Source organism: Notamacropus eugenii, chromosome 1 (assembly GCF_028372415.1).
Source record: "Notamacropus eugenii isolate mMacEug1 chromosome 1, mMacEug1.pri_v2, whole genome shotgun sequence".
Classification (NCBI taxonomy): domain Eukaryota; kingdom Metazoa; phylum Chordata; class Mammalia; order Diprotodontia; family Macropodidae; genus Notamacropus; species Notamacropus eugenii.
In genome coordinates, this window is record NC_092872.1 from 2,180,391 (window position 1) to 2,198,165 (window position 17,775).

General features: G+C 43.7%; 1 protein-coding gene across 8 annotated transcripts in view; it reads right to left on the reverse strand.

Annotated features, from left to right (window-relative positions):
- Positions 1–17,775, reverse strand: part of DNAH1 (dynein axonemal heavy chain 1) — a 151,923-nt gene that overhangs the window by 48,060 nt on the left and 86,088 nt on the right. For all 8 annotated transcript variants that reach the window (XR_011976233.1, XM_072650155.1, XM_072650173.1 and 5 more), the window contains 10 exons: positions 17,504–17,681; positions 16,406–16,600; positions 15,646–15,765; positions 5,200–5,358; positions 4,329–4,436; positions 2,789–2,929; positions 2,478–2,638; positions 1,063–1,220; positions 797–970; positions 176–214 (listed from right to left, as the gene is read on the reverse strand). Coding sequence is in view for 7 of the 8 variants with exons in the window: in XM_072650155.1 (XP_072506256.1) it covers positions 176–214; positions 797–970; positions 1,063–1,220; positions 2,478–2,638; positions 2,789–2,929; positions 4,329–4,436; positions 5,200–5,358; positions 15,646–15,765; positions 16,406–16,600; positions 17,504–17,681 (1,433 nt within the window). In the remaining variant the exon portion in view is untranslated. The remainder of the gene's footprint in view (positions 1–175; positions 215–796; positions 971–1,062; positions 1,221–2,477; positions 2,639–2,788; positions 2,930–4,328; positions 4,437–5,199; positions 5,359–15,645; positions 15,766–16,405; positions 16,601–17,503; positions 17,682–17,775) is intronic.

Here is a 17,775-nt window from a genome sequence, read left to right on the forward strand (position 1 = left end):
TTTGTGACTCAGACTCCTTTCCCTGGTGCCCACGTCACTACACATATTATTTCCATTACTAGAATCCACAGTGGCCAGCAAAGCGCCTGGCATACAGAAGGCACTAATGGTTGCTGTTGGTTTTTAAAAATTTCATTCATTCACGGGGCCCTCTGTTGTTCAGTCCTTTACTTACGGACAGGGTCTCTGTAACTCTTTTCTCCAAGGAGTCCGGCTATAAAATAAAATGAGGAAGCTTTTCAATCATGTATCTCATAACTGCTGGCTATCTCAACTAGTATGAAGAATTAACTTCCTAACTGGATAGAAATAAGCCTACAGAACTGCACATCTACTTATCTCCTACACCAGAAATACTTCAGACCCACTCCATCCAGAGGTCAGTAGCCCCTCAGGAACTGAATTGGGAGTGAATACTCAGGCTTTGAGAATCACCAGCTTTGGAATGTTAGATTACGAAAGACAAACAAGGGGACTGAAGCATTCGCTGGCTATTTCCCAAAGCCTGCTTGGAAGATTGGGGCCACTATTAATAAAACTCAGAAGAAGACATTGGCTGATCAACATCTTTTATTTCTTCTGGTTTTGTTTTATCCTGGAAAGGTAAGAAACCTCAGCCTGCCTTTTATTTTTACTTCCAAATGCTCAGCCTCTCTTAGGTGAATGCCCACTGGAGTTTGAGGGAAGCTGTGAGCTAGGGCCCCCATTCTGTCTCACTTGACACCCTTCTACCTTCCCTAGGACATGGGTGGGAAAGGCAAATTTGGTGTTGGAGGCCTCCGTCCCAGATACTCACCCATCCAGCTTCCTAGAATGGTGGAGAAGATACGTTTCTTGCTCAAGTCATCCATCTCAATGAAAGAGAGGTAATTGAAATGGTGGCTAAAACGGGGAGTGATGGCATTCCGGCCCCCTCCAGGCGGTCCCATGGCACAGACAAAGTTAATGTCCACCAGCTGTTTGAACATACCTGTAGAACATTATGAGGAGTCAGAGGACAAAGGAAAAGCCATCGTGGAATTGCATAAGGGTTGGATCTTATGAACAAGAGTGGCTGCGTACCAATCATCTTCCTGTCATACCAGCCTCCATGGTCCATCCATTGGCGCAAGAGTTCAATGGGAGGCTGGGCTCCATAGGTCTCCAGAGCAGGCATGTTCAGGTCATCAATGAAAAATATGAAGTAGCGACCCAAGGGGGGGCCAAACACCCCCTTTCGCCTGCAGAGCAGAAGGGCTTCTATGAGACTCCACCTGGGACCAATCAACAAGTATCCAGCAGGTCCTGACTTCTTCCACATACCCCAGGAGGGTTAGAGAAAGGTCCTCAGCCACTCACAAGAAAGCATCTGTTCAGTAAAACCTTTTATGTCTTTTTGTTTTGTTTTTTTAAGTCCAGACCTGTAATTTTATCAGTGTGGAGAACTGACACTAAGGAAACTCCCTTTGTCTAAGTGGACCAACAGATGCTCTGTATAGTCTCAGAGAGTTGCCTCAGGGGACTGAAAGCTAAAGTCATTTGCTCAGAGTGCCTTGCCCAGTTTGTGTTGGAGGAAGAGGTCAGATCTTTATCCAGTGCATCTTCTATATGAAGTCTTTCTTGGCCAATTCAGCCCATCCTTACCTCTCCCCTCTCTAAACAACCACAGTGCTAATTCTGTCTCCAAGACCAGCTCATTCATTCATTTATTCAATAACTATTTATGAGGCCAGAGCCTGTGTCCTCTGAACTCCACATCTCCTCTTCTCCATTCTATTATATCATGCCATGTCCCCTCTACCCCTCAACTCTACTCTAAGTCCCTCTGTAGACAGGTACCAGATCTTATGCCTGGATGAATATGTGTGGTCCAGTAGAAAGAGCTCCGGATCTACCATCAACAGATCCGAATTCCTAGACTGGTTCTGCCAAGTTCATGGCCAAGTGAGTTCACCTGTTTGGACTTATGTTTCCTTCCTCTTATATAAAATGGAAGTACTCATCTTTGTATAACTTATCACACAGAGGAGCTGAGCTGTGAAATGAATTGATGTCTATAAGGTTCTTTTTAAAAAGTATTATTTATTATTACTGCATACCTGTATCAGCCAGGGCACTTGACACCGGGCTTGGCACACAGCATGTGTCCTATAAATAGTTGCTGAAGAAATGAATGAATGAATACTATATGTAGCTAAAATCCCCATAGCGGCCGACTGCTGTCCCTCAGGAAACTCAGCTCTAGCCCAGGGAGAAGGAGGAATCCTGGAATGACTTTAAGGTCTCCTGTAGCCCCCCTGTCCTAGGGCTTGATGCTCCGGGTGTGAAGGGCCAGTGAGCTTGGGGAAACTCATGCCACTTCCTGTCAGTTTATAGGAGGGTTTCTGTGCACTGCACTATCAGACATGATAGCAGCTGGGCTTTGGAAAGCTGTGAGCAATGAAATCTTAAGGGCTGTAGGAGGAACAAAGAGGCCAGAGCAAAAAAAGGAATTTTGCCTTTTATCCAGCTTGCTGTCAATGAGGTCCTGGGTCTGATTGGCTGAGGTCCGGGCTGAAAATGTCAGGAAGTGGGTGATGTATTCCAAAGGCAAGTTCTTAAGAAGTTTGTCAGAAATGGTGATTGTCTTTCCTGTGCCTGTGGGCCCAATGCACAGGACCTAGGAGGAAAGGAGTAATAAAAATCAGGCAGGACGGGGCCTCCAAAGCCAGACCTCGGGGAGCCAGTGCTCAGAGAGAAAGGAGGAGCAGCTTAGAGATGATGGTTCTTACCCCTGTTTCTAGAAGAAAGGAGCAGTTTGGGGACTTACAGGTTTCTTATTGGTGAGGAGCATCCCAAGGAGGAAAGACATCTGGACAGTATCCATTGTGGGCACAATGATGTTGGAATAGCTGGTATCAGGAACCATAGTGAAGGGTGCTGATATGTCCATCCACTTCACCCAGCTCACCTAGAAGACACAGGCTGCTTCAGACACTAGGCCTGGCCAGCTAGATCCCCTTCTGCAGCAGAAACATCGAAACCTGGAATGATGGTATCTCCCCTGGAGAGGGTCAATCTTGGATGTTCCCCAGGTCCTGGACCCCTAAGTACTAAGAAGGGTAGCTGAACAACTGCCTGATGGAAGAAAGGCTTGGGGAGCTATGGGGCATGAATACTATAGAATGCTCACAAGCCCATTCTAGGCCAAGCTGGGGATAGAGCTTTTAGAAGGTGGCTCTGTGGGTTGGGATGGAGCAGTAGGGGGGGGGACAAAGACTTGGCCGAGCTAAAACTGAACAACAATGAACTCAGCAAGGACTAAGAAGATGATTTCAGATTCTCCTTCGATACAGCTGGTCCATGGGCCTTCCTTTCTGAGGGAGGGGCCTCTGGATCGAAGGGTTAACCACTTTCCCGTGTTTTCCTCAGGGAGCAGCACACACCATAGCCTTTCAACTAGGAAGTCTATGAGGTAATCCCAAACAGTAGATAATCCAAAAGTCTTTGCCATTTGGCTTTGGACTATATTCTGACTTCCCAGTAGCTCCTCTGTAGAGTAACTCTGGGGGAACATGGACAAGGATTTTAAGGGTAGGGAGAAAGGTTGGGGCATGATCTGCACCTCTGGATGTAATACTTCCATTGTAAGACTCCAGGACCACTGACAAGGTCCAAGAATCTTAGCATTCAAAGGGGCCACCTCCCTGGCTGGGACATGCTAGGACATTCCTGGCCAACGCCCCCCAACCTTGGTTTGAACATTCTCAGTGGCGAGGAGACCACGACCTCGCTGAAACAGCCCATTTTACTGTTGCACACGCTTGTCGTTACAACATTTTCCTGATTTTGAGCTGAGATTTGCCTCCCTGACACTTGGATCCTGTGCTTCCCTCTGGGGCCTAGGAGAACATGCTCAATTCTGCTTCCTCCTTATTCTTCTTCAGATTCCTAAAAAGAGCAATCCTGTCGCACCAGTCTTCTCTTTTTGTGGCTCCCTTCCCCAGGGGGGCTTGCCTTCTTGAGAGATCTCAGGCTTGGTTTGTTAGTTAAGTGGGTGTGTGCGCCCTCCCACCTGTGAGTACGTCTGGAGTATTGAAGAGTGCTGAGTGATAGAAAAAAGCCAGACCTAAGTATCCACACATTAGAAAAACTGAATGTGGTCAGTGTACTAGTTCCCCCAAATCCAGAGTCTTAATCAAGAAGGGTTTTTCTCTGAGTCTGCCTAGCCCCTGAGCTGGGTATGGCAGCATTAGATATCTAAGGAACACAATGTGAATTACAGAGGGGTGCGCATACTTCCCTTGACACCTCCTTCACTTCCATCCCTTGAGGGTTTACCCCTGTTTTATCCTCTCCCACGTCATCACCTCTTTGTTTTCATCTTCCTCCTCCTCAAAATCCTCCAAGCTACTGATGCCACAGTCATCTAGACGGTAATCAAACACCAAGCCTTCTTCTGGGAAGCGCAAGCCTATCTAGGGAGGGAAGGTATGCACAGGACTTTGGCCCTTGGCCTCCTTCCAGACCAGTTGCCACTGAGGGGTAGGTAATGCCAAGAGCACTGAAGTCACCCTCAGCCCCACCCCTGCCCAATCCCAGCCCACTGGTTCTGCTTTGAGCCTGGTCCCATGTGGTCACTCATGTGAAGATCAGCCCTTGGGGAGAGGAGATTTGGTGATCTTCCCACAACCAATGCCAGCCACTGACAATGGTCACAGATGGGCAGGTAAGCCCAAGAGCCTGGGGAGCAGGGACATTCTCCCACCCTACTAGACCTGCTTCCATCTCAGTCCCCACAAGCACTGTCCTTATGGAGATGTGACCTGGCAATTGTTTTGGCCTGGGCTGTAGCCCGCACATCCTCGTAGCCACAGCTACTGAAGACCCCAAAAGGAAGCTCTCATCCCCAAAGTCCTGTCTAGTGGCTCAACATCAGAAACTGATTGTTTTATCAGTGGAAATAACATTAGAAAATTGTATTAACATCTGTTTCAACACTACTTCCTACAGGACCTACAGCTGGATCCTCCTTTGTTGCTTATCTTCCCCTAACAGAACATGAGCTTCAAGAAAACAGGATTCGCTCATTTTTCTCTTTATCCCCAGCATTCAGCAAAGTATTTGGTTTGATGAATGCGTTCTAGTCATTCTATCTCTATCCGTGTGTGTGCACACCTGAGTGTACACATCCCTGGCTAGGGTGGGGTGCCAGGGGACTCTTCTGCCCTTACCACTCACCTCCTCCACCACCATCTTTGTCCTGAGCCATGCACTGAAGGCCCTGCGGCTGTTGGCATCTCCTGTGGCTCCCACACTCCATATCAGAGAAAAGATGAACCAAGGCTCCACCAGCTCTGGGATTCGAATCAGCTTCTCATGAGGGAATTTCTTGACACCCTGAGGAGACAGAAAGGGAAGATGCTTAGGATGTAACAGAACTAGAGGAAGTAACCCACACAGAGACCAGCATAAGATCCATATATAACCCCACAGAGTAACACATGCATAGCTCAGACTGTGGCACAAACTCTGCAGACAAAATAAGGCAAAGTCCTTGTCCTCAGTTCAACTCCAATATTCAGATTTTCCTGATTTATTCTGCCACTAACTCACAGTGTATTCTTGGGGTAATCCCTGTGTCCTCCGTATTCTATTCTATTGTTTCCAAGGTTCCTCCTCCCTCTGAAACTCAAGGTACACGTGGCCAAGGCTCATGCGTAGTGAAAAAAAATCCTTAAAATATGTGTATCTAAGGATACTCCTCCATAGCTGAGGCAGGATCAATGAGAACGTAATTGTGAGGCTTATACAGTCTAAAGGCTCATCAGCATGCTGGCTAAGCAATGGCGTGCCAGGGGAGGCATAAATACTTGAAGTCCGTTGGGGAAAGGTTAAAAGGCAGAGCCTAAAAACTGGGGATCCAAAACTGGTCGATTAGATCCTAGAGTCCTGTAGATAGAGAACTTTGAGGCAAGGCTCCAGAACAAGGAAACAGTCATTGAGTGACCCTGGGAGCAGCTGCAAGAAAAGCAAAGGGAAAGGCTCAGAATGACTCTGGAGTGGGGGCTCATGGAATGCTGTGGACTTCCCTTCAAGTTCAAGAACAAAAGCTACCGTACAGAAAAAAACTAGACTTTGGTGACCAGTTTGGGCTGAGGATAGAAATGTGAAAGAATACGGATGAAAGGTGACCATTACATTCAGCCCGGTAACCACCTGTTTTTGACAATGCATGCACCTGGAAGTATTTCCATTCTCATGGAAGTAAGAGAGTTTCTGCCTCCTCATGAACTGGATATGGGCTGTTTGAGTGAAATTTTTGAAAAAAAATACTAGAAGACAGAAGGGGAAGGAATATGGCCCCACTCTTAAATTTTTTTTATTCTGAACTTAAACATTAAAAAAAAAAAGCCATTTCCATACACATAACACAGCAAAAAAAGTTCTACCTGAAATGGAGAACCTCCATTGTATGCTGCTTAATTTTAAAAAAATACACACACACATAATTATACACATTATTTTCAAAATTCTCTTGCTTGTCTGTTTTCCTTTTGGTCTTCAGCGCATTTTAAAAAGTGTTACAATGATCAAGGGAAAGGAAGGAGAAAAAAACCAACCAACTTGTGACAAATAAGCACAGTCGAGCCGAACCAATCCGCCTTGGCCCCTCATGTCCACCCACTCCCTGCCAGGAGGTAGGTAACAGACTTTGTCATCAGTTCTCTGCAAACATGGCTGGTCACTGCAGTCATCCAGAGGTGCTTTTCCTTACGATGTTGCCATGTTGATACAAATTGTTCTAAAGTGTTCTCCTGGTTTTGCTCACTCCCTACTACACAGGATTTTCTGCCATTGTCTCTTTCTTCCTTTCTTATGGTGCAAGGATATTTCATTACGTTCATATGCCACAATTTGTTCACCATTCCCCAAATGTCCAAAGGGGATCTAAGCTATCCCTGAGGTTGAGATTCTTGTCTTTTCTCTTTCCACTCTCTACCCCCACCCCAACCTTTAACTCTACCTTCAGAATCAGGAAGTTTCTTCTCCTTTTGACCATTCCCTCCCAGGTGTTATCTTCTCTCCTAAATCCTGCCCTCTTCCCCTACATGTTTCATTGTTAAATTTGATATAATTCTATCCCAAACTGTTTTTGTGCATACTCGGGCAAGATGCGAGGTTGACCATGCCTCCCACCCCTTCCACTATACTTATATATTCATTTTATGAACCCTGATAATGAGAAATAGCATGCTCCCCCACTTTCCTTCTCCTTTCTACACTAGCATACTCTTCCTTTTACACACCCTTTTCCTTCCCTTACTAAGACCTCAGAACAGAACTCATCTATCCATGTTTTCCTGGTTTACTCCCTCAATAACCCTTGAAGATATTAAGAATCCAAAAGGACACTTGTGTCTTCTCCCCTGGTAGAATGTCAGCCCTGCATCATCATACAGCTCCCTTGTAATTACTTGAATAAATTTACCTTTCCAAGTTTCTCTGACCTCATGTTTGTATTTGAATGCCTACCCAGGTCTTTCTATCAAAAATGCTTGAAAATCCACTATTCTATGATAGATCTATTGCCCTCTGTCCTGTAGGAATGGATTATGCTCAGCTCTGCAGGATAAGTTATTCTTGGTTGTAAATATATACCTTTTCCTCTTAGAATATTGTATTACAAGATGTCTTCTCATTAAAAATTACACTGCCAGGTCTTGTATGATCCTGACTATGGGTCCTTGGCACTTGAACTCCTTTGTGGATGTTGGCATTATTTTTCCTTTGTTGTGGGAGCTCTGGATTTGGGCTGATATTTCTTGGATTTTGCCTTTTGGGGTTCCATTCAGGAGGTTGTTGTCATATTCATGAATTCAATTATTTATTTATTACATTTATTATTAGCTATTAAGACAATACATATGACTTCAGCTGTAAGTAAGATGGTTAAGTCCCAAGGTCCTTAGGGTGTAGTGGTAAAGGAGACAGCAATAACTCTTCCTTCATATCATTTTCATTAATAAAATTATATCAGTTTCCAATATTGAACCATCTGAAAGTACCAAGGACACTTTCTAGCTTTTTATTTTTACTTTGCCCTAGGAGGCAGATTTCATATATTGTTACTATTTCTTGAAATATAGTGTGCAGGTTTCTTTTTCTTCATAATTTTCAGGGATTCTGATGATTCTTAAATTAACTTTCCTTGATTTATTTTCCAAATGAGTTTTTTTTATGTCCAATATTTTCTTCCATTTTTCCAATCTTTAGATTTTGTTCTCATCTTTCTTACTGACTCATGTAGTCATTAATTTCTGTCTGGTCTGTTCCAGTTCTCAGGGATTCCATTTCTTGGGTAAGGTTTACCACTTTCTATTCTAAGCTATTGATTCTCTTTCTAATTATTTCTTTGAGGGAGTTTACTTAATTTTCTATCTCTTGAGTCATTTCTTTTAGGTATTATCAAAACTCCATTGTTTCCTTTGAGTCTTCTGTGGTTATTATAGAGTTAGATTTGCACATCTTTTTTTTGGAGGCTAGTTGATGTTTTATCAATATACTTCTCTTTCCAGCTTTTGTTCCTGCATGGGGCCTTCGTGTCAGGGCCAGATTTTATCCCTTGCTCCTACCCTTTCTGGGTAGGACAGTCAACCCTATTGGGTCTCCCCTGGGTCCCTGTGCTGGCCTCTACTTCACTAGCTTAGATCTTTCTGGATCTTTCAGGTTCCAAGCACTAGCTCTTCAGGGCTCTGTCTAGCACACCTGGACTCTGTAAGGAATGTTGGGGCCTCAGTCTGGACAGTGCTGATCTGAAGGCTAGGGTAGCTTCTCTGGTCCCTACCTGTTCCCATTCTCACGTCTTTCAAGTTTCTGGGGATTTCTGACACATCCCACCTCCAAACTTTACCAAGGGCTTTGTTCTTGCTACTTCTGAGTAAAAGAGCCTTACAAGCTACTTGCTAGCCCATCTCTGGCCACACTGGTACTCACTTTGTTTGGTAGACACCTTCCCTATTACCCATGTGTTTCTGGAGAATTTTTTGTACAGTTCTATGGTAAAAGAAGCTACTTACTGTAACTTCTCATTGGACTTCTTGAACATTGGTCTTCTGTGAATTTCAAGGTTTTGCTGAAGTGTTGGGGAACTTGGCTGCCTGCTTCCTATTTAAGAGGTCATTTTGGCAGGAAGTCTTTGGTCTTTTGAGGAGACAGCCTGAGTCATTGAGTAGTGATAGGAGAAAGTATGGGTAGATGAGTCCTGCCTTCTGTGCATGGGGTCATGGGAAGTTTCACAAACAAAATATAAGAATCTTGGAATGTTCCACCTGAGCTTTCTCTCTCTTTATTGGACTCAGCCTGTCCCTAGAGAGAAGGTATTTGCTTTTATAGACACTTTTTACCATCTGGAATTTAAGTTTTTTCTTTTTGAGTTATGAGTTAAGGACCATAGCTTTTATTTTTCATCTCCCTCTGTACCCTTTTTCTACACAGAGTCACAAGCAACAATATGCAAATATGTCAGGCAAGATGGCAAAGAAAAGGCAGGAAGCTGCCTGAGTTCTCCCTAGTTTCCCTCAGAAACAACGTTAAGTCAAGTCTCTAAATGGATTTTGGAACAACAGAACTCACAAAAAGACAGAGTGAAACAATTTTATAACTTAGAAGGACTTCAGGAAAGGTCTATCTCACCTGGGTGAAAAGGGAGCATAGCCCAGTATAGATGGTGTCTAGGCAAGCCAGCTCTTAGCCATAGCACAGATCAGCAGCGGAGGCCCTTAGGTCCTGGCTCAGCCCTGGCCATTGGCATAGGGGGCCAGCTGTAAGGCCCCCAGCCCCAGTGTAGAAGGCAAACTGCCAGCCCTGGAACCCCCAGCAAAATAGGCATGGATAAGCCAGCCCACCCCAGCACAGTGGGTAAGTCACCAACACTTGAGGCCCTGGCGCAGAAAGCCAGTGACCAGGCCCCTTGCCCCCAGGGCAAAAAGTTTGGGAAAGTGGGTCCTGTGCACCAGGAGCACAGCTTAATTTTAAAAGTCATGAAATAGGCTAAAAATGAGCAAGAAAAACCAGAAAAGAGCCCTGACCCAGAAAGCTACTATGGTGACGGGGAAGATCAAAACACAAACTCAGAAGAGGACAACATTAAAAAGGCAACGGGCAAAGCCTCAGAGGGGAAGATGAATTGGTCTCAAGTTGAAAGAGCCTTCCTGGAAGAGCTCAAAAAGGATTATAAAACCAAATAAGAGGGGCAGAAGAAAAACTGGGAAAAGAAATGAGACTTACGCAAGAGAGAGTCAACAACTTGGAAAAGGAAGAACAAAAATAGACTGAAGAAAACAATTCCTTAAAAAACAGAATTGGCCAAATTTGGGGAGGAAAAACAACGGAAGAAAACAACTCCTTAAAAAATAGAATTGGCCAAATGGAAAAGGAGGTGTAAAAGCTAACTGAAGAAAATAATTCCTTAAAAATTAGAATTGGGCAAGGGGAAGCAAATAAGTCTATGAGATATCAAACAAAATCAGAAGAATGAAAAAAAATAGAAGATAATGTAAAATACTTCTTTAGAAAAATAGCCGACCTGGAAAATAGGTCCAGGAGAGATAATTTAATAATTAGTGAACTACCTGAAAGTCATGATTTAAAAAAGAGGCTAGATAACATCTTTCAAGAAATCATCAAGCAAAACTGCTCTGTTATCCTAGAACCAGAGGGTAAAAGAGTAATTGAAAGAATCCACTGATCACCTCATTAAAGAGATCCCAAAATGAAAACTCCAAGGAACATTTTAGCCAAATTTCAGAACTATGAGGTCAAAGAGCCACAGTCAGGATTATACAGGATTTAGCATCTTCTATAGTAAAGGATTAGAGGGCTTGGAATATGATATTCCAGAAGGGAAAGGAATTTGGATCAACTGTCAAGCCTAGAGGCCAAAGGGCTACCCGAGTCTTTCCTTACCTGTCGCAGGTCTTCGGTTGGCCAAACCAGATAAACGTGTGAGAGAAGAGACTTTCCAGAGTTGAACAAGGGTTAGGCTTTATTCAGGGTCTTGGTTACATGTGCAGGGTGAATTCTTCCTCAGGAGAGAGGAATCCTCCTCCTCCCAAGGAGGCAAAGATCTTACAGAAAGAGAATGGAAGCGGGAGAGGGAAGGGACCCTCTGCCCTCTAAAGGCCCTTCAGCACAAAGAGCACTTTCAGGCTTTCCTGACCCTACTTAAGCTCTCCTGCCGCATAGTTTGCACGTGAATACCGGGCGTGCTCTCAGCCTTTAGCTAGTAAACAACAGGTGTGCTCAGACCCTGGGCCAATCTCAAGGGTGTGATGGTCTCCCCAGCACGTATCCCACGGAGAAGAGGCAGAGATGCACGAGATAGCCCGTATCTCACGCCTCAATTCCCAGCTGTTCCCTGGGGGGCCTCATGAGAACTCTAAGGTTTTAGAAGTCCTCACTTTTACCTGCCCGAGACTGTCCGCATGGAACTGAGCTTACACCCCCAACAGATCAACTACCCACAAAACTAAGCATAATCTTTCAGGGGAAAAGATACATACATATACATGTGTGTGTGTGTGTGTGTGTGTATGCATGTATGTATGTATATTCATTGAAATGGGGAACTTTAAAACTTTCCTGATGAGAAGACCAGAGCTGAATAGAAAATTCAACCTTCAAATACCAGACTTAAGAGAAGCATAAAAAGATAAACAGGAAAGAAAAAAAACATGCCAGCAAGATGGTGGGGTAGAAAGACGGACCTGTAGAAGCTCCCCCACAGAGCCCCAAAAATATCTGTAAAAAATGACTCAAATTCTAGAACAACAGAAACCACAAAATGACAGAGTGAAGGAGATTTCCAGCCCAGGACAGCCTGGAAGGCTGAAAGGAAGGGTCTATAGCACCAGGTATGAAGTAGAACGCAGCCCAGCATGGGCCATGTGGTGCAGCAGGGACAGGACCCTGAGCAGGTTTCAGAGAGTCACTGGAATCAGCCATTCCCAGATCGCCCAATCCACAAATGTCACAGACAGCTTCAAAGGTCAGTGGGAGGGCTCCTTCACCTAGAAGAGGAGAGCGCTGCAGTGACAGAGTCCATTTTTGGAGTCCTCCATCTAAAGCCCCTGGGAAAATTGAGCAATTGATTTTAATCTCAGCCCTGAGCAGGGTCCTGGGGTGAGGAGAAGTTCTGGCATAGCAGAGCTGGAAGCAGCTGTGGAGAGGGAATTCTACTACTTGCAGATTCTGGGCAGAAAAGTGTTTGGTTGCTCCCAGATCAGTGCACAGACCAGGAGAGGAGTTAACTCCTCTTCCTTGACTATGCCACGTTGGAGGAACCGAGAACTTACAGATCCCCAGAATATACCCTCCTCTCAACAAAGGACTCAAAAGTCAGGTAACTGGCTGGGAAAATACCCAAAAAGGGGGAAAAAATAAGACTGTAGAAGGTTACTTTCTTGGTGAACAGGTATTTTCTTCCATCCTTTAGGATGAGGAAGAACAATGCATACCATCAGAGGAAGACTTAAAAGTCAAGGCTTCAGCATCCAAAACCTCCAAAATAAATATGCAATGGCCTCAGGCCACTGAAGAGCTCAAAAGGGATTTTGAAAATCAAGTAAGGGAGGGTGGAGGAAAAATTGAGAAGAGAAATGAGAGCAATGCAAGAAAATCATGAAAAGCAAGTCAATAGCTTGCTAAAGGAGACCCCAAAAAATGCTGAAGAAATTAACACCTTTAAAAATAGGCTAAATCAATTGGCAAAAGAGGTTCAAAAAGCCAATGAGGAGAAGAATGCTTTAAAAAGCAGAATTAGCTAAATGGAAAAGGACATTCAAAAGCTCAGAAAGAAAATAGTTCTTTAAAAATTAGAATGGAGCAGATGGAAGCTAATGACTTTATGAGAAACCATGAAATTACAAAACAAACCCAAAAGAATGAAAAAATAGAAGATAATGTGAAATATCTCATTGGAAAAACAACTGACCTGGAAAATAGATCCAGGAGAGACGATTTAAAAATTGTGGGATTACCTGAAAGCCATGATCAAAAAAAGAGCCTTGACATCATCTCTCATGAAATTATCAAGGAAAACTGCCCTGATATTCTAGAACCAGAGGACAAATTAAATATTGAAAGAATCAATTGATCACCACCTGAAAGAGATATGAAAAGAGAAACTCCTAGGAATATTGTAGCCAAATTCCAGAGCTCCCAGGTCAAGGAGAAAATATTGCAAACAAGCAGCTAGAAAGAAACAATTAGAGTATTGTAGAAATACAATCAGGATAACACAGGATCTGGCAGCTTCTACGTTAAGGGATCGAAGGGCTTGGAATGTGATATTCTAAAAGTCAAAGGAACTGGGATTAAAACTAAGAATCACCTACCCAGCAAAACTGAGTATTATACTTCAGGAGAAAAAATCATCATTCAGTGATACAGAGGACTTTCAAGCATTCTTGATGAAAAGACCAGAACTGAATAGAAAATATGACTTTGAAACACAAGAATCAAGAGAAGCATGAAAAGGCAAACAGGAAAGAGAAATCATAAAGGACTTTCTAAAGTTGAACTGTTTACATTCCTCCATGGAAAAATAATATTTGTAACTCTTGAGACTTTTCTCAGTATTTAGGTAGTTGGAGAGATTACACGCACACACACATACACACACACACATACACACACACACACAGCACAGAGTAAAGGTAAAAGCCTGGAGCAAAATCTATTATGCTTCAGTTGAAGTAAAGAAAAAGTAGGGCTAGTAATCCTGATCTCAGACAAAGTAAAAGCAAAAACAGATCTAATTAATAGAGATAAGGAAACTACATCTTACTAAAAGGTACCACAGGCAATGAAGTAATATCAATAGTAAACAAATATACCAAGTGATATAGTATCCAAATTCTTAAGAGAAGCTTAAGTGAGTTACAGGAAGAAATAGATGGCAAAACCATACTAGTGGGGGACCTCAACATCCCCTTCTCAGAACTAGACAAATCTACCTACAAAATAAGCAAGAAAGAAGTTAACAAGGTAAATAGAATTTTAGAAAAGTTAGGTATGATAGACCTCTGGAGAAAACTGAATCGGGAAAGAAAGGAAAATATCTTTTTTTCAGCAGAACATGGCACCTACACAAAAATGGACCACGTATTAGGGTATAAAAACCTCACAATCAAATGCAGAAATATTAAATACATCCTTTTCAGATCATGATGCAATAAAAACTACATGTAATCAATAACAACAATATGCTCAGCCTTCAAGCAAGATGGAAAGAAACTTTTCCTCTAAAACTGGGTGTTCACTTCAGGAGTGTTGTACATTCTTATGCATATTTAGGAGAAAGAGAAAGACGTGTAGGAGAAGACAGTTCGTCAGCATGTCTCTGATTTCCAGTTTACTGCTCTAGAAACTCTGGAGATTTTCCCCTTTGGTGAAGTCAGAGGCTGGCCTCTTTTAGTTTGAGCCAAGATCTCACCTCACTCCCAGGGAAGAGATCATCCATTGTTGTGTATTTTCTGATGTATTCCAGTCTGTACAACTTCTCTGACTAGTGTCTGGCACACAGTAAGTACTATATGAATGTTATTTCTGTTTTCTGGGAGAAATAGATTTATTCATTATTTGCTGTTTGTGATATAATCAGCCTTTTATGGGAAGGGTTAAGCCAGTAGGTATACACTTGGGGCTACCCTGACCTCTTAAGAAAGTTCCTTTTATTTTGAACTCCCTCAAATAATCCCACCCTATAGACTAACAATATGCATAATAGCAGAAAGACATAATTCTAGTTTAGTACCTTTCTTGGAGGTTAGAGAAAAAATTACTCATTCAGGGCCCTTCTGATTCCTCAAGGGGTGGGCAGAAATCTCAGGGATCACTATCCTGGCCACTCATGAATTCCATTCTGAACAACCCATGTAGACACACATATCTTATTTGGTCACACTCCCATGTTACATTGTCAAGTAAAAAGTCTCAGGTATAGTCAATATGCAATATGGTTGAACAGCCAGGCCTGTCCAGAGGAGGAGAGAATTCTTGTTTGAGGATTCAAGCAAGCAGCATACTACAGAGGAAAGAGCACTGGCTCTGGAGTCACAGGGCCTAGGTTCGAATTCCACTGCTAATGTTTCATTTTAGGCAAGCTACTAAACCTCTTTATGCCCCAATTTCTTCAACTGATGTGAAATGATGTGGCTTAGATGGCCTGCAAGATCACTTGCTGCTCCAAATCCATGATTGTGGTCTTTGATTTCTTTATGCCTTTGGCAGCCCAGATCTTGTCAACCTGGCTGTCTTAGAAGTTTGGATTATCCTTCCAAGGTTACCCTGCTTTTATGCACTGACCAATAAAATGTGTTGTGTCTCTCTTCCTGAGGTCCCTCATCTATTGCTATTCCAAATTCCAGCATGACTGGTACCTATGAATCCCTGTCCCTTCACTTTAGGATTGGATCAGGGCAGGAAGTGACTGTAACATTAAGACAAAAGGCACTAACAAAATGTATTTTAAAAGTAAAAACAAAAAATCCCCCATGCTACTGTGATCTCATATTCTACACTTAACTCTTGATGGTCTGGTTGGATGGCTCTTCTCCACTGACCTTTCTTATCCTAGGAAAGCTACTCTGGGGGAAGGGAGGCAACGAGCCACAGTCTTCCTACCTCCTTGGGCAAAAATGGCTTGAAGAAGCAGTCCATGATCTTGAGGAGGCTCATGGTCAGGTTGCTGTTTGTGGAGGCAATCACTTCCTTAACGGATGCCCGGACAAACTCAATCGATTCCTGGAAAAGACCAAGGTGAGAAGCCAGGCTGACGTCTGTCTCGTACAGGGAACTGTCGCCTTAAGAATTTCCAATTTTGTGTCCTGAGCTGTAGTCCACCCTCTGCCTTATGAAGTGGTTCTTGCAGAATGGGCTTTTCTCATGCTAATCAGATGTCATTCAAGGCAGTCAGTCAACAAGCATTTAAGCACTTATTATACACCAAGAACTGTGATAAGTGCTAGGAAAACAAAAAAAGACAAAAGCATGACCCCTTGCCCTCAAAAAGTTCACTCTAGTCTTTGGGGAGAAAACACACAAAAATTGTATGTAAAAGATATATAGATATAGTATAAATGACAAGCAATGTCAGAGGGAAGTGGGCACTAGCATTTCGAGGTTGAAGGAAACTGAGAAAGGACTTTTGAAGACAGGGAGATTTGAGGTGAATCTTGAAAGAAACCAGGGAAGCTGGAAGGTGGAAGTGAGCAGGGAAATCATTCCAGGAATGGGGGCTATAGAATCAGGAGACAGTGTTGTGTTCAAGGAATGACAAGAAGGCCAGCAGGAGCAGCCTGTTCTTGGAAAGTTTGGTCCTACAGAAGGAGGGGACATTCTAGGTGGTCCAGAGGCTGATTTTGTCCTGACAGGCCTCACTCACCTCTAGAAACCTCTGGAACAGGCTCTCAAACTTCTCCTGGTAAGGCATCATGACGCTGGGGATCTTCCTCAGCCAGCATTCAGTGAAGGGCATGATACCCAGGATGCTGGGCTCTAGGTAAACCATGCCACAGCGGGACACAGTGGCAGGAGACGCGACCGCCAGGTCCTGGACTTCAAACATCATGGTCATTGACTGTAACCAACAAATTCAAAAGAAGTTCCGTCATCAAGGGGTTTTCCTTGAGAGCTCTAAGCAGCTCTAAAGAGAGACTGCTCCCTGACAGAAACAGTTTAGACAGAAATGGAAATGAGAACAGCAAGAAGGGAGGGGCTTCATGATGGCATCTACCATCTTGCTGGAAAAAAGATCCTAGAATAGCCACCTGGGTCAGAAATGGAGGAGGGCACTGAGGTGGAGGTAAGTCTGGTTTGGAAGTCCCTAGGATTGTGGAGCTAGAAGAGTAGACCTTAGATTTTTTCTAGTCAAATCCAGCTTTCCCCCAGTTTATGGAAATGTAAGCCCGGAAATAAGTGGATTTTCTAAGAACCAGGTTTCAAACTGAGATCTTCTAAACTTTTACTGGACCATGTCCATCTCAAGTCTTGGGAGACTTGACATTTATTCAATGCCTCTGCGTCTCAACCTTCCCACCTGTAAAATGGGAATAATCTCCCTCATATATCCACTCACTATGTTCCAGCTTTAAGGGTACTTTGCCATGAAGTCTAAAGGATCAAAGCCTGAAGACTGTTATGAGTTACCCAGGGATATGAATACTTTTCTCAAAGTGACTCCCAGGGGATCCTCTTGGCCCACACTGGGTTTGGGGCTGGCACCATGTGGCTCCCTAGTCCTGCTGCACTGCTCTAGGGGTCTATGACAAGCCAGAACATGGATAGAAGAAGAGGAAAGGACAAAATGAAACTGCTCATAAGAAAGATGTGTCACTGACTGGGGACCAGTGCCAGCCCTATAAAGACAAAACCCTAAGGTGGGCAGATCTCTGTGAGCATCAGCTCAGAAAACCTGGGTACAGGGAGCTGACATGGGCAGTGGGGGCAACTCCTCCCAGGAAGGCCTGAAAGAAAAAAGCACCTCAGTGAGTTTGATGATCTCCCCAGAGCTGAGGCACAGCTTCTTATTGTCATCCAGCACAGTGTTCATGTTCTCAATCCAAACTGCATCCACCGGACCATCAAACATGTACCATTTCTTGTCTGTGTCAGAGGCAATGGCCCCTCCCCGGATTAGAGAGGCAAAAATTCCATCAGTCCTATGGAAAGCAAGGGAGAATGGGAGGAAGGGACAGGGTGCATATTTGTCAGGAAAAATGGGGGTAGGAAAGGCAGAAGACTAGAAGTGACATG